Here is a 14,168-nt window from a genome sequence, read left to right as displayed (position 1 = left end):
CAGAAGGCTGATCAGGTGAAGCGACTGTAGGCGCCGGTGCAAGCGCCAAGGCCGCCATCGGCGAAGTAACGGCGTTTACCGCCGGATCGGCCGAAGCTCCAGTATTCATCCTCGGAGAAGATACAGGAGACGAAGAAGTTTGAAGAACAGTAGGTAAAGCCGACCGACGATAAAGTGAAAGAAATGGACGAAAAAGCATAATCCCAGAAAGAAAAATTTCACCGTCTCGATGCCAATGTTACGTTAAGGCTTATCACAACCAGTCATGGTGGTGTCGAAAGACACCGGATGCGATTACACCAGAGAAGGTGTAGCCATCCAGTGTACGACCCGCACTAATGTACGACGTCGCAAAAGGAAGATCTTGAGAATAGCTGAGTGAACCCCGTTGAAGAGAAGCATTGAGAGTTATGTAACTGCTCTTGCACGTTACATAAATACATTACTTTAAAAAAACGCTGGTTACATGTTACCTGATAGCACCGCCTCTACATACACATCAATAAGATAACTGAGGCGGCAAACCTTATCAATCCTCGCCTCTAGGGCATCGATAATGCGGAACCGAATGAAGAAATTCAAAAGTAGCATCACGTGGGGGCCGCCGAGGTGAACTCAGCATGGGGGACGTTGATGAAACAGCGGGCGGGCACGTTCTGTGATCTGCCACAGCAAAGCAAGGTCAGCAGCAGCCAAGACAACGGAGCTTTGGACAGCCAAGCCTGAAGACGGGACGGCCCTGCAGACCTAGCACGTTACCTTTCTAAAGAAGCAAGTGCAAGTCCGCCGAAGCGATATCCGGCAGACAACCAGCCAGTCCGACAAATGTCCTGCATGGATTAATTCAGCTATGACGGTATTGTAAGTTATGACACCGACACGACGCGTAAGTTCGCGTTATCACGCCAGAAACACCCCCCCACACACACACAAAGAACCAATCCAATGTGGCAGCGAATCCCAATAATGCGCATCTCGCGGTTAAGTATGTCGACTAAGGTAAGCGTTCGTTATAACCGCGTAATTAACCGCACATTGAAGGATAAGCCACATCCGATCATCATAATTTGTCCGGCAGCCGTAAAATAACGACCCCCTAGCTACAGCAAATCCAGAATGCGGCTGTCCAGAAAGTACATGCAAGTCGAGGTGGGTGATTGAAAGTAAGGCATGATAATGGGCCATGAATAAGGAGGACGTACTATGTATACCTCCTACTCAACAATACATTTGATTTTGTTGTTAAGAGCAGCAAGTCAGCAGCAGTTAAGAACCAGGCAGCTGATGGCCAAGGTCGCGGACGCATTATCATGATTTTCACATTATGCGTATATGTGAAACAGGGGGGTGTATCTTCGCCCGTGGCAGCTACCCTGCGAAACCCTGCCTTCCCCGGTATTTCGGGGCACCCTCACCCAGTCACCCTAGTCAACTTCTCAGTGGATCGCTCAGGTTCCGCACCCACCACCAGCATCCAACGGAATCTGCCGGGTCGACAGCGGCTCAACTCCGTTCCTGGTCGGCTCGCAGGTTAACTTTATCCCAGGTCACCACCGTCCATCAACTAGGGGCGCGTATGTACACACAGATCTACCCTCCTTTGCCAACTCCATAGCTCTATCCTTCACCCCGTCATGTGCTTTATCACCTCCAGCCTATTTCTCATGGCGCTATAAATTTGTTTGGTGCGAAGGGAGAGGTGGTGTAGTAGCTGGCGTACGGCTCATCCACACACACACCGCCGCCAGATGGGCCAATATGTGAGCAGTGGATCTGCGGCGCGAATCTTACCAGGCTCGCGTGCACAAAGCGACAGAGCACGGAGTTAGATTGTGTTCGCAGTGGATTGATTAGCGGGATTGATGCCAGGAAACCCATACAAGATGGGATGTCGGTGTAGCGCTCAAGGCCAGGTGCGGAGCAGAAGCGTGCTGAGGACTCGCAGACACCATTCAGAAGAATGGCACCAACCTCCGGGTTTTGCGCAAGTAAGGTGTCAACTTGCATTGCTGGCATGAACTCCACGTAACGCGCCACATTGAAATCCGCCGATTCAATGCGGTTGAAATCATTGAAACGGAACCTGCACCACCAGTGAGTGAGCAGCAGTCCAGGATTCAAGACGCAGACACATACACACAAATGACGCGGGACGTCTTCTGGAGCACATACATATGGACATTGGCCTTTTGTTAATGACAAGGATCACACATGATAAGGGCATGTGGCGGCATACATGGGACGCGGACCAAAAAGACATAACAATGAAGCTTGGGACTTAGGACCACCCTAGACAGAGAGTAGCAGTGCATACGTACCACTGCTCTACAGTTAAGTTAGCAGTCGTTCCAGTGTACACGTTGATGAAGAGGTAGTCGATGGTCGCCACTGCTACTGGCCGCAGCGCCGTAAAGCGACGAACCACGAAGGAGACAGGCTTGAAGATGTTGGCAAGCCTGCAATGTGATTCCAGGAAGGGGACATGCCTCCTTCATCATCATCGGTGTTGTTGATGTTGTTGTTGATACAGACAATATGCCCAACATGCGTTCTTCCAAGTCCTGCTGCACTGTCCTCAGCATTCCATGCTATCCCGCCATGGCAGTGCATCTGTTCTCCAACGTCCGCTGCCATCTTTTGTCAAAACCATGCACACATTTCGTGCCCTCGGAGGCCAACTTGCAGTTCCCAACGACCTCATTATCTGAACACTCAAGCACCGGGTGCAATGGCTCAGCCAATACAGGGACGGTGTAGGTAAGTTTCATAAACTGTTTGATTTATTGAGGTTCCTTGGCATGACGACGGTGCTTGGCATCCTACACCAGGATTTCATTTGAGGTGTTTGGGTTTGATCCCCATGGGGGACAATCTGACTTTTCTTGATGACCTCCCGCGTATCTGCATCAATACCAATTCATCGTCCGTGGGCCTCCCGGCTTTTACGGACACACCCGCACTTGTATGCGGAACTTGTAACTTGTAACCCACCGTGCTCCCGTATCATGAGATGCACCCATCCAGTTCAGCTATCGACATGCCTTAACCCCCTCCAGTGACTCCGGCGGAAAACCCCGTGGGTTAGCTAGGGTGTAACCACACGTCCATCTCGCTTAGAACTGCTTAGGAAAGGCTTTTATGATCTCAAGACTGAAGAGTTTAACAGTACCATAATTAGTCTATTAGGAACCGTGTCCGTTTACAGCGTGGGTCTGTGGCACAGCAAGTTTTGCGACAGGAGATCGTTGAGGCCCTCACCAACTCCGAAGGGGGCCGATGGGGGTCACTACTCATTAACTAAGTTTTCTGGGGCATGACGTATGGAAAGAGGTCCTGCAAGGGCTGTGCGAGGCAGGTGAGCGAGCGGAATGGCCAATGAATAGGCCATTGCAGGAAGGTGTGGTATCGGAGTTCAAGGATCGATTGATGATTGGTTTGAAGCATACGCGTTTGGATGTCCAGCCAGACGTGTACCCGTCACACAGTAAACAACCGGGAATCCACATGGCGGAATATCAGCACTGGATGGGTCTGGCGGCCGTGCAAGCGAGCAGGAAGGAGATGCCCCTGCATATCACAACATTTATGTTATCAGGGTATGCAGTTTAGGCTCTGTTGTTGGGCATTGGCAGCAAACAGAGCATGCAAGGGACGGCGTTATATACCTATGGAGGAGCGAGTATGCCCCTGCTGCGGCCCTGATAGCCATATTGAAGATGAGAAGCACGTTTTGCTGGACTGTCCGGTGTACGGCAAAATCAGATCTGATATGGATTTTTTTAGGGTTTTAGGGCTTCAGGGTTTTAGGGGTTTGCTTCGAGCATATGAAGGACGCGATGAAGGGGGAACTTGAACGTCTGGCAAGGATGCTGGAACGTATGTAGTCCCACCGCAACTCTATCGTTCCCTTTGATCGTTAGTAACCTTTATCACATGCTTTGCCTGAAGTGCGAGATAGGATGGTGCTTGTAGGCGATCTGGCAGCCCTTGAGCCCTCGGCTCGTATGGAGCGGTTAGCAGATATGGGTTACGCACCACCACGACTACGCAATAATGCGGATGAATGCTCTGTCTGCTTACAACGACCAGTTCGAGCATATGCTGATCACGGTCCATGCAAATTCCGCGTTATACCAGTCGTTCAGCCCCGCTAGTCAACGGGGCGTTTGCAGCAACGGATAATTAAAAAACAGAGGTCAATTAAAGAGATGGAGGAGAACATATGATGACAGTAAAGGTCCCTGCTCAGGTGGTAGTGTTAGTATACGAGACGTATCCAGTGGGTCCTTCGGCTTTCCACGTACGGGGGCCCGAATTTTTCAGAGAGTCTGTACCTACTGCGACTGAATGACAGTTTTCACGTTAGTGTTTGATAGTTTTATTATTCGTTATAATCCGTGAATGTGAATTATATATTTGTATATTACTAAACACCCAGTGTCAGTACAAGAGTGGGAGATACGAACTATTCAATTATATAGTTTTACTCATAAACTGATATCACCATTTATCCTTCTCAAGGATTCATAGTTTATGTTCAGATTGCCATCTCTCTTACCCGCCGGGAGCCGCGAAAATGGTCTCGTACTCGATTACCATCTCCATGCCAACAAAGGTGCCCAGGGGCTCCACTCGTAGCACGATGTTGGGGTCAACAAATCCCGCGTACATTTGCATGGTTACGTTAAGGCCGTCGCTGAAGCAGCAAATCCGTAAAAGAGGCACACGTTAGAATGCTGCGGACAGACGGGGCATCGCGGAATCCGTCCCACGATTAAACCACACTTCGGCTGTTTGATACATTAATTATATTCATGAACGACATGATATTAATCTATCTAATCTTTCAGCATCGCGCGAAGCATTTCTGCCAAGCAATTTCCAAACGGGAGCTATGGATGACCGTGGAAAGCTGCTGCAACAACACGGCATGGACAAATCGCTTACCTCATAACGTTGATAGTGCCGTTATTCCATTCTTGTATTGTTCGTAGGGCGCAAGCTCGCCACTGCGACTCCGGGGCAAACTTCTTCCCCTGGCACAGCCAGTTGAAGGGCGATGGAGACTTTGTATTTGCCACCGTAGACAGCATTGCAATTGTGGCAATAGTCGTTATTGTTTTGAACATCCTCAAAAGGGCAGCCATCCTGGCAGAGGATACTTCAGCAAGCCTTGGAATTGGTCACAACTTGAACAGTTATGCGGTAATCATGTTATGTTGTGTATTATGTCACAAGTCCGCGACAGCCCGTAAGGCCCAGACGAGCCAGGAAAATGTGTCTGACGCATCAATCGATGGCGACAGGGTGGGCGCTTGCGGTGATTACCTAAGATTGTAGATGTTCGGCCATTCTCTCCTATCTCCTGGCATATACCAACGCAATTACATGTCCTTTTGTCGGAATGCAAACCCACTGCACAACGCCTGTGACATTGTTTAACAGTTCAAGTCATTCGGGTTTTCACATACGACTTTACAACCTAATCCACACAGCAGGCGAAATCCCCGCGGAGCGTTTGTAGAGGTTACGTCAGGGCTTGGGGCTCCGGGCCGGGGGCCCCCGTGACTGCTGACAGCAACATTGCCCATCAGCTACAAGCTTACTTTGGATTGATTTCTATACTCACATCTATGTTGCTTCAAGAACGGAGACATAGATGCAAGAAGAACGACAAATATACGCAAGCTGTGCGCATGTGCTCGCCTGTTGCCATGTCATTCAAGCGGGAAAAACGGGCTTAGTCATTTTGCCAGTTTGCCATCTAGTTCCGTCATCGCCATAATGAAGTGCACCGCTCTGTGTTGCAGTTACCATCAGGTCGGCAAATCGGTTTATACGGCTGCGGGAGGGCGTAATTTCGGTTTATTGACCGAAATTACGTCAATAAACCTAAGAGAAGTTTTGGGCACCTTCTGGCACCAAAAAAGGGCGACATTATAAGTGCTGCTCGTTCCGTAAACATTGCAGTCCGTTCGTTTTACAAGGTCACACCTTACGCTAAGGCTAAGGAGAGTACACGATATGTGGGGTTAGTGCATGGGCCAGAACGGCCGTTTTGGGTCTGCCCCCAGAAGTTGTACGACACAGATAGGGCAGCTATGTTCGCGTTGAGTACGAAATTGGATAAGCTAAAGATGTTCGCCCCAGATGTAAGGATGAGGTGTTTTGATACGCAGGTACGACCAATAGTGTTGTACGGCTGTCAAGTGTGGGGGCCGTTTAACCGTTCAAACCCTAGCTGAAGTCCTGGACAGGCTCAGGAAGCGGACTGATGCGAGTAACCTTGCGGAGGGGCCTACGAGGCAAGTCTGAAGGACATAGCAGTGCAGCTCCAGTTACCAGTCATGCTGCAAATTGCGGGAGCTGCCAGAGGGAGAGTGCACCGCATTCTCTTCGCTGAATTGTCGTGGCTACCCCTACACTACCACGCTTTCAAGCAGACTGTGAGGTTTTGGAGCCGTGCCCGTTTCCAGCGAGGGTTCTGTGGCACACCAAGTTTTGCGATAGAAGTCGTAGAGTCCCTCTCCAACCCGGAAGGGGCCAGATGGGGGGCACTAGTCGTCCGTTTTCCAAGTTTTCTGGGGCACGACGTATGGAAAGAAGCCCAGCAAAGGCTACATGAGGTAGACGAACGAGTGGAATAGCTAGCGAACAGGCCATTGCCAGAAGGTGTGGTATTGGAGTTCAAGGGCCGATTGGTGAGTGGTTGGAAGCATACGCGTCTAGATGTCCAGACAGATGTGTCTAGACAGAAAGAGAAATGCAGAGGGCAGGGAGCTGTTAATATCACTAGCATGTGCATTTCAAGACAAATGACAGACCTTAAACCACCTGCCACTCCTCACGCTTTCATCCACGTCCTCCCCCCACGTCCTCCCCTCTGGGATGTCAGGGTGCGCCATCAGCTGCCCATGGCGCTCTGGCCATTACATCCAACCACTCCAGAACAGCGGCGCAGGCACCCCAAGGACTCGTGCCCGTGTTCCCTTCCTGTCGTCCCTCGGGTGCCTGTCTCATGTTGCCACCATCTGTTGCCCCTTCAACAAGTTTTGAACCCCTCTGCAACCCCCTTTGCCACCCTCACCCCAAAGCCACTTTAATGATCCCATCCCATTCTACTCTCATCCCATTCCAATCCATACCCCCATACCAGCCTGCCACTCCTCTTTCCCAATCATCCAAATTCGCCTGGAACGCATCACAAACCGGAGCACACGGCCAGACAAGTTATCGTGTTGTTGCCCTTAAGCCACAATCCTGCAACCATTCCCTCTGAAAACTTTCCCAGGCCCCAGCTGCTTTCTGACCTTGTGCCATAGGTCTAGCTCCGCCACAAAATCGACAACTCCTCACAAGCATTGCACTAGCTTATCCAGGATCATCCACGTCATCAGCAAGTGAGGCCTCCCACATCAGGGTGTCTCACACGGCCGCCTCCAGGCCCCCAGAGCTCCAATCGTCAGTGGTTCGTCCTATCCCCCCCAGCCCCAATGCCCACATGTCTCCCCCCTGCGCTGTCATTAACCTAGCTGCTCACAAGGCCCATATAGCTCCCCGTGTATCCCGGCATGTGGCGTTGAACGTAGGCCGCGTTCAGTTTCTCCATACTGACGGTGGTCACTGGGTCGTATACCGCCGTGTGGGGCCCCGAGGAACCGCCGCCGCCGCCGCCGCCGACACCGCTCCCTGTCCCGGCCACACCGCCGCCACCGGCCGAGGCTCCCATGCCCGCCGACTGGTAGGCGCCCGCATAGTACGCCTGAGGTCGCAACGGTTGGATGAACGAGAGTTAGAAGACGGGAAACTGGCGTAGGTGGGGGAGGTAAGGGAGGTAGGGGGGGGGAGAGAGAGGCTGTAGAACCGTCAGCCTGTTCGGTGATGATGATGGTGATGATGATGATAATGATAATGATGGTGGTAATAGAGACCATGTTGGAGTGGTCGCAGGTAAGGAAGCCAACGGAGCCCACCCAGGGGCCCCACGTCCAAAAGAAGGGGCCTTAAGATTACCACGTTCAGCTCCGTTCGATGCAACGAACTCCATTAAAAAGGCCACGCACCGCGTAAGGATCCGCTCCATATCCGCCGTACTGCGCCGCACTGTACGGATCGTACTGACCGTACCCTGCACCGTACGAACTCGCATCGTAGCCGTACGCGCCGTACCCGGCACCGTAGTTTCCTGACCCATAATGCCCCGACGTGGACGCGCCGCCGCCTCCTGCGCCGCCGCCACCACCACCGTAGCCGCCTCCTCCACCGCCTCCACCTCCGCCGCCGCCTTTCCCCGTGCTCTTTCCCCAAGATATTCGCACAGAGGAGCCACCAATAATCTGTCCGTTAACTTCCTGCATGGCGTATTCTGCAGCCTGTCGGTCGATGAATTGTACGAACCCGCAGCCCTTGCCAGGCGGGATCTTGGTGTAGATGATCTCGCCGTACCGCCCAAACACCCCACGCAGCTGATCTTCAGTGACGCCAGAAGAAAGGCCCCCGATAAACAGAGTTGTGTTGTTAGGATCAGCTTCTCCCAGGGCGCCGCCGCCGCCGCCGCCGCCGGGGCCAGATCCCGGCACCCGGCTGCCGCCGCCAGGCACCAGAGGTCCTCCGTCAATGCGGCGCGCGGTAGCGACGGAGACGCGGACGGGACGGGAGGAGATGAAAACGCCGTTCATTTCCACAACGGCACGGTCGCGTTCGGCTTCGGAGCCGAAGCGCACGAAGCCGTAGCCCTTGGAGCGGCCCGTCACCGGGTCGGTCATGACCTGATGTAATGAGCGGCGTAAAGGGATGGGAAGGTTTGGGCAAGAGGGAAAAAAGGGAGAGCAACCGTACACATGTATTATGTTCTACAAACATCAGCGGCATCAGGTTGCGAGCTGCGCATATCGTGGTAAGAAAGGGATCAGGAACATAGGGGGGGGATGTGGGTGGGGAGGGTGGGGGAGAGTGCGTGTTAGGGACCGGGACAGGGTCTGGGGGGATAACAGCTTGCGGAAAGTTGTGAATAAAGTGAATGGGACATTGGCGTTGAGGAGCAACGGAGGTGATGGGCCAATAGAGTTTGTTCCCGATGGGGGGAACCTCAGGGAACTTCTTGCAAAGAGGTATGCGCATCATAGCAGAGCTGGGATGTGGGTGGTGAATTTGTATGTATGTGACCGCCTCGTTGCAGTCAGGTGATTGCGGATGCGCAGGTTGAAACGATGGGGAGTGTGCATGAGACTCAGAAGCAGGTAATTGTGCTTTGTGGGACACGCACTACAGGCTGCGTGGTGCGTGGTGCACGGCGAGAGCCGTGGTCTCATGCCAACGCAACGCATGCGCACACACCTTTGCGCTTCTGACTGAAGGAAAATATTGTCGGAAAAAGGACTCCAGGAAGTGGTCGTGGACTTCTGGGGGTAAGTCGCCCACAAAGAGCGAGAAATCTGCAGCCCAAGCCATTGAGGTGGAGATTAGATGTTGTATCGCAGGAAAACGTTTTTGTGCATTATATCAAGCTGAAAATAAAAGCTCACATGAGGGGTCGCCCCCGGGGTCCGCCATTCCTCCAGAAAACGCAACGATAAGCGTTCAAAGGTAATTCGTCAATAGGTTCAATTAAATTAACAGGTAAACATGCAAGACCAAGGTTAACAGAGAGACCACGGTTATCTATTCGCCTTGGGCTGTCGGCTTTTCCGTATATCGCAAGACACTGTACTACGTTGCAAGTCAAAGGAGGCTTTGCCGCTACATGCTCCTCCTCTTCTATAAGTGTTTGATAACTCAAATGCTGTTGTGTTACGCTCACCCGCTACATCGATAGACCGCTTCGTGTTAGTGCGCAGCGTCCCCATGCCTTCCGGTTAACCAGATCACATTTCACGTCTTCATCTGGCTTATACTGCTATGTTTTACGATATCCTACTGTGGCTTGGGGTGAGACTGGTTAGACTCAATACCAGCCAACTCCCTGTGCAAACCTGACGCACTTGGCTCTGATCGCAGCTTTTGGCCGCCGGCTACACCCTAGGCAAGGTGATCAACTTGGTCACGGCACTGTCGAAGGAGTTCACGGAGCCCATTTCGTGCACCCTTGAGGATCCCGACTCGACGTCCCCGGTACGCACACAATGATTACGGGCATTGCAGCTTGCACCTCACGGGAAGGCATGCCCGCATGCATGTCGCCAAGCACTGCTTCCAAGCTGCGACATTGCACTTCCGCTGCACCCCGGCTTCCAGCCCTCCAAGGCATTTCGTCCTTTTCGCAGGTCGCATGCCCATCCATTTTTGACGCACCGACAAAGGCGCTGTCGTGCATCATACCTGCATATAATGAGGAGGATCGGCTGCCATCAACCCTCGACGAAGCGCTTGCGTAAGTCACCCCTTGCTATCAGACGCACGGGAGGTTACATGAAAGAGGGATCCGCCGTCGCCGTGTCTGCTGCAGCACCAGCAGCAACCCAGCAAGGAAGGGGCCACCCAGCAGCAACGGCGGCCGCGTCCCACAAGCTCCCATCACAGCGAGCCACACCTCGGCGTTTTTGCAGCCTGCAAGTAATTTATTTGATCTGGGTCATCCAATCCGGGTTCGCTGTTTTGTGTCAGCCTTTCCTAAGTACGTTCCGCCTGTGATCGGGCATGCCCCAGAACCTGAGCTAAAGCCATCTTTGTCCACGTCCCCATCCCATCGGGCCGGTCGCCCAGTTTCGCTGGCCGGTGGGAGGGGGATGTGGGCACCCACCAGACGACATGCCGAGCAGCGCATGGGACATGTGGCTTCACCCAACCTTTCCCGGCCTTCCTTTGCCCCCACTGCCGCCGCTGCCAGCGCCACTGCAAGCATGCAAGTCTATCGCAGACAGGGCTGATGTTGCTTCCTCCTGCTCGGATCTCCGCCTCTGCGCCCGCTTCAGGTACTTACAGCGGCGACGGGACCGGCAGGGCCCGCAGTTCACCTACGAGCTCATTATCGTGGATGATGGCAGCAAGGACGGCACGGCCAGGTGTGTGTGTGTGTGGCTATGCGGTGAACGGGGCCCCGTGTGGACTCACTGACGAAGGAGGGACTGTGTGCCGCGTGTCGTCTGGCTGGGGGAGCTGCTCAGGAGGTTTTCGATTCGGGTGTGGCTGTGTGTTTTTCAAATGCGGCATTGCTGTATGTGACGGCCAGCGCCGCATGCCATAACCTACGGGAATGGATCTCTCCGGCCGCGGCCCGGTCTCTACTTCCCCACTGGCAGGGTGGCTCAGAGCTACGTCCGAAAGTACGGTATGGACACCGTACGGCTGCTGCGAGTGTCGGCGAACCGCGGTAAAGGTCATGCAGTGAAGCGCGGCATGTTGGCGGCGCGAGGGGAGTACTGTCTGTTGATGGATGCAGATGGCGCCACGCGCTTCTCTGACTTGGAGAAGCTGGAGGCGGAGCTGGACAAGATACTGCAGCCGAGTAAGACTGAAGAGAGTGCAAGTGGAAGTGGAAGAAAGAGGGACGGAAATAGAGGGATGAAAGAAGTAAAGGGTTGGGAAAGGGCAGTGTAGAAAAAGTCGGGTGGTTTGCCTGGGGCTGTGATGTCACTCGCATGAGAAGGCCAGGGAATTGCACGTTTGCCAGGCCCGCCGCCGTGGCATGCATCCACCTTGACATGCGAAGTGATCCGTGTCGATCCTCGACATGCATTTTCCTGTCGCGCGGTCGTGGTGCCGTTCACACAGGCTTTGGCCGGTCATCGGCTGCCAGCGCCGCCACGGGCGACACGCAAGGTCCTTTGGGCGTGGCGTACGGCAGCCGGGCCCACCTACACAAGGACGCGATTGTGAAGCGTAGTCGGCTGCGCAACTTTCTTACCCGGGGTTTCCACATGCTGGTGTACTTCGTGGCCGGGGGGCGCATCCGGGATACACAATGCGGTTTCAAGGTGTGTGGGGGGGGAAGCTGCCGATTGGGCAGCTTGAAGGGGCGGAGGAAGGTGGGAGGAGGTGGAAGGACTTGGTGGCGAGAGGAGGGACGGACGTGTTGCGGGTGCACACCTAGGGGAATGGCTTACCCCTGGCCAGATCTTTGCGTGATCTTTGGATGCCAGCTGCAGCATTTTCTGAAGCCTATATCGTTGAATTCATGTGCGCCTTAGGTGATGAAAGCTAACTTGAGTTCTGTGTGTGGCCATTATGGACATGGGGCCTGTCCCTCCCCTGGCCCCCCTCCCCGCACACGCAGCTGTTCACCCGTCGCTCTGCAGCCATCCTGTTCTCCAACATGCGGCTGCAGCGCTGGTGCTTCGATGTGGAGCTGTTGTACCTGGCGGAACAGCTGCAGATACCCGTGTGCGAGGTAACGTAGCACATCGGGGGCAGGGGAGTGTCGTACCTCGGGCCTGGGGAACGGGTCCCGTGACGCAGGTGCTGTGCCCTAGGAGGGTAGGGGGCAGGGCACGGGGGATGAGGAGAAAGGCCGCTGCTGACCTGGTCCGCGGAAGGTGAGTAGGCTGCGTTGGGGATGAAACACCTCCTATATTTCTTCTTATCCGGGGATGCGAAGATCAAATACTGCTTAAAACCCCTAGTGCCACCCGGACACGGGAAGGGCACTCGGGGCGGTGTTAAAAGAGATCGATGTGTTAAAGCGGCCCAGAAGCCTCCCACTCTGTAACATTAAATTACATTACAAAAGAGATCTAGCACCGGGACTATCCAGTTTTGAAATCCAATCTCACGCTGGTCATTCTTGATGGCCAAACGATTTCTTCCTCTTCATCTCCCGTCGTCCAAACCTCCGCGGTTACGTGGATGCATGCGACCGTGCTTGTGCGACAGGTCTTTGTCAACTGGACTGAAATTCCTGGATCCAAGATTCGTTTCACGTCCATCCTCCTGATGGCGCTGGAGCTGCTGATCATAAAGGTGTGTTTTGAGTAAAGTATGTCGACGCTACGGCGGATATGTCTTTGCTTAATTCTATGTCATCATTCATATCTGCTTTGCCCTGAGTCGCGCCTGTGGCGCCTCATTACGTATTCGCTCCTCCTTTCGTCCCTTCCCCCGTGTCTTCTACTACGACGTGTTTGTCTCAAGTCACCGCCGCCTCTTATTGCACTCATATCTTTGCACTCATATCTAATCGTTTTGAACTCGCAAATATTCGTTATGTATTTCATTTTCCTCATGTTTTCACGTTGTTATTTTTAAACGATGCCATCTTATCCTCTAAATATTAAGGTCGCTGCTCGCCTGTGTGGCTGCTTTTCAGGTGGCGTATCAGGTCCTGGGGGTTTGGACGATACACTCGGAGCTGACGATAGACAAGAAGGCATCTTGAGGCGCCTCGTCGGCGCCGCCGCCTCTTATCACCTCGTGAGGCCGTCGTCTACGTCCGTAGGCGAGGCCGCCAGCCACCTCTGGGCTTCTATCGGCGACACGTGGCCTCACTCACGCGCTGGGAACATAGGCGCAATTTGCACTCGCATTCACGGCTGGCTGTGGGCCCCGCGCACACACACACACACACACTCTCTCTCTCGCGCGCGCGCGCGCGCGTTTCCACCGATGGCGGCTGCGCGTCAACGGCAGTGGTTGCGTCTGAACAGTAGCAGCTTTGGACTCTGTGGTTTTTGCACTCTTTCGGTCCACTGAAGCCACAGGGGACACATGCTCTGCGTACATGTTCATCAGAGGCCAGTTAAAGGGCTGCAGGGGTATGTGGCGTTGGTGACAGTGAGCAACAGTGATGGGCCCGTGCCGTAAGGTAAGGCCCTTCCTCTGCGCACCCGTTCCCCTGGGGTAGGGGCTGGGGGGGGGAACCAGATCGGTTAATAATCGGGTTTGGAAAAAACCGCGTTGGGCAGGCTGACCAGGCAGTGCAGGTTTGTGCTGTACTCAGCTGCGTGGCGCTTTGTGTTGAATTCATTTACAAGATGCCACTGCGTTGCTTTCGGGCGCCATGCATGTTTTGGTGCATACTGCCATTCTAGTGGTGGTCATGCTGCCTTGCTTGCAATTGCCGGGGGCGATGAGACGGTTTCTTAAAAGGCAGTGCCAGCACCTGTCGATACGTCCGTCCCGACTACTGTTATGGTTCCGGTGCTGGTTGCTCGGGGGATACACCACTACATGGGCTGCAGTCAGGTGCAGGTACTTACCAGTTGCTGCTCTGCTGTGCAAGTCATAGGCTGTGCAAG

General features: G+C 53.7%; 2 protein-coding genes across 2 annotated transcripts; one reads left to right on the top strand and one right to left on the bottom strand.

The window, feature by feature from the left end:
* Positions 1–8,294: 8,294 nt before the first annotated feature.
* VOLCADRAFT_32547 (uncharacterized protein) lies at positions 8,295–9,441 on the bottom strand (the record flags this gene model as incomplete). The annotated part of the gene is made up of 2 exons (XM_002952116.1): positions 8,295–8,768; positions 9,337–9,441. Coding segments are annotated over 2 exons (579 nt in total), but the record flags the coding sequence as incomplete, so codon positions are not given.
* A 456-nt stretch (positions 9,442–9,897) lies between these two features.
* VOLCADRAFT_92792 (uncharacterized protein) lies at positions 9,898–13,438 on the top strand (the record flags this gene model as incomplete). The annotated part of the gene is made up of 9 exons (XM_002952207.1): positions 9,898–9,927; positions 9,997–10,110; positions 10,263–10,369; positions 10,911–11,000; positions 11,238–11,443; positions 11,710–11,912; positions 12,212–12,325; positions 12,808–12,894; positions 13,370–13,438. 9 exons carry the CDS (start codon positions 9,898–9,900, stop codon positions 13,436–13,438), a joined length of 1,020 nt encoding a protein of 339 aa, XP_002952253.1.
* Between the last annotated feature and the right edge of the window lie 730 nt (positions 13,439–14,168).

The sequence above is a fragment of the Volvox carteri genome, assembly GCF_000143455.1.
Source record: "Volvox carteri f. nagariensis unplaced genomic scaffold VOLCAscaffold_28, whole genome shotgun sequence".
Lineage (NCBI taxonomy): Eukaryota > Viridiplantae > Chlorophyta > Chlorophyceae > Chlamydomonadales > Volvocaceae > Volvox > Volvox carteri.
The sequence above is the reverse complement of the archived record's forward strand: the minus strand, read 5'-3'. Positions and strand labels throughout refer to the sequence as shown.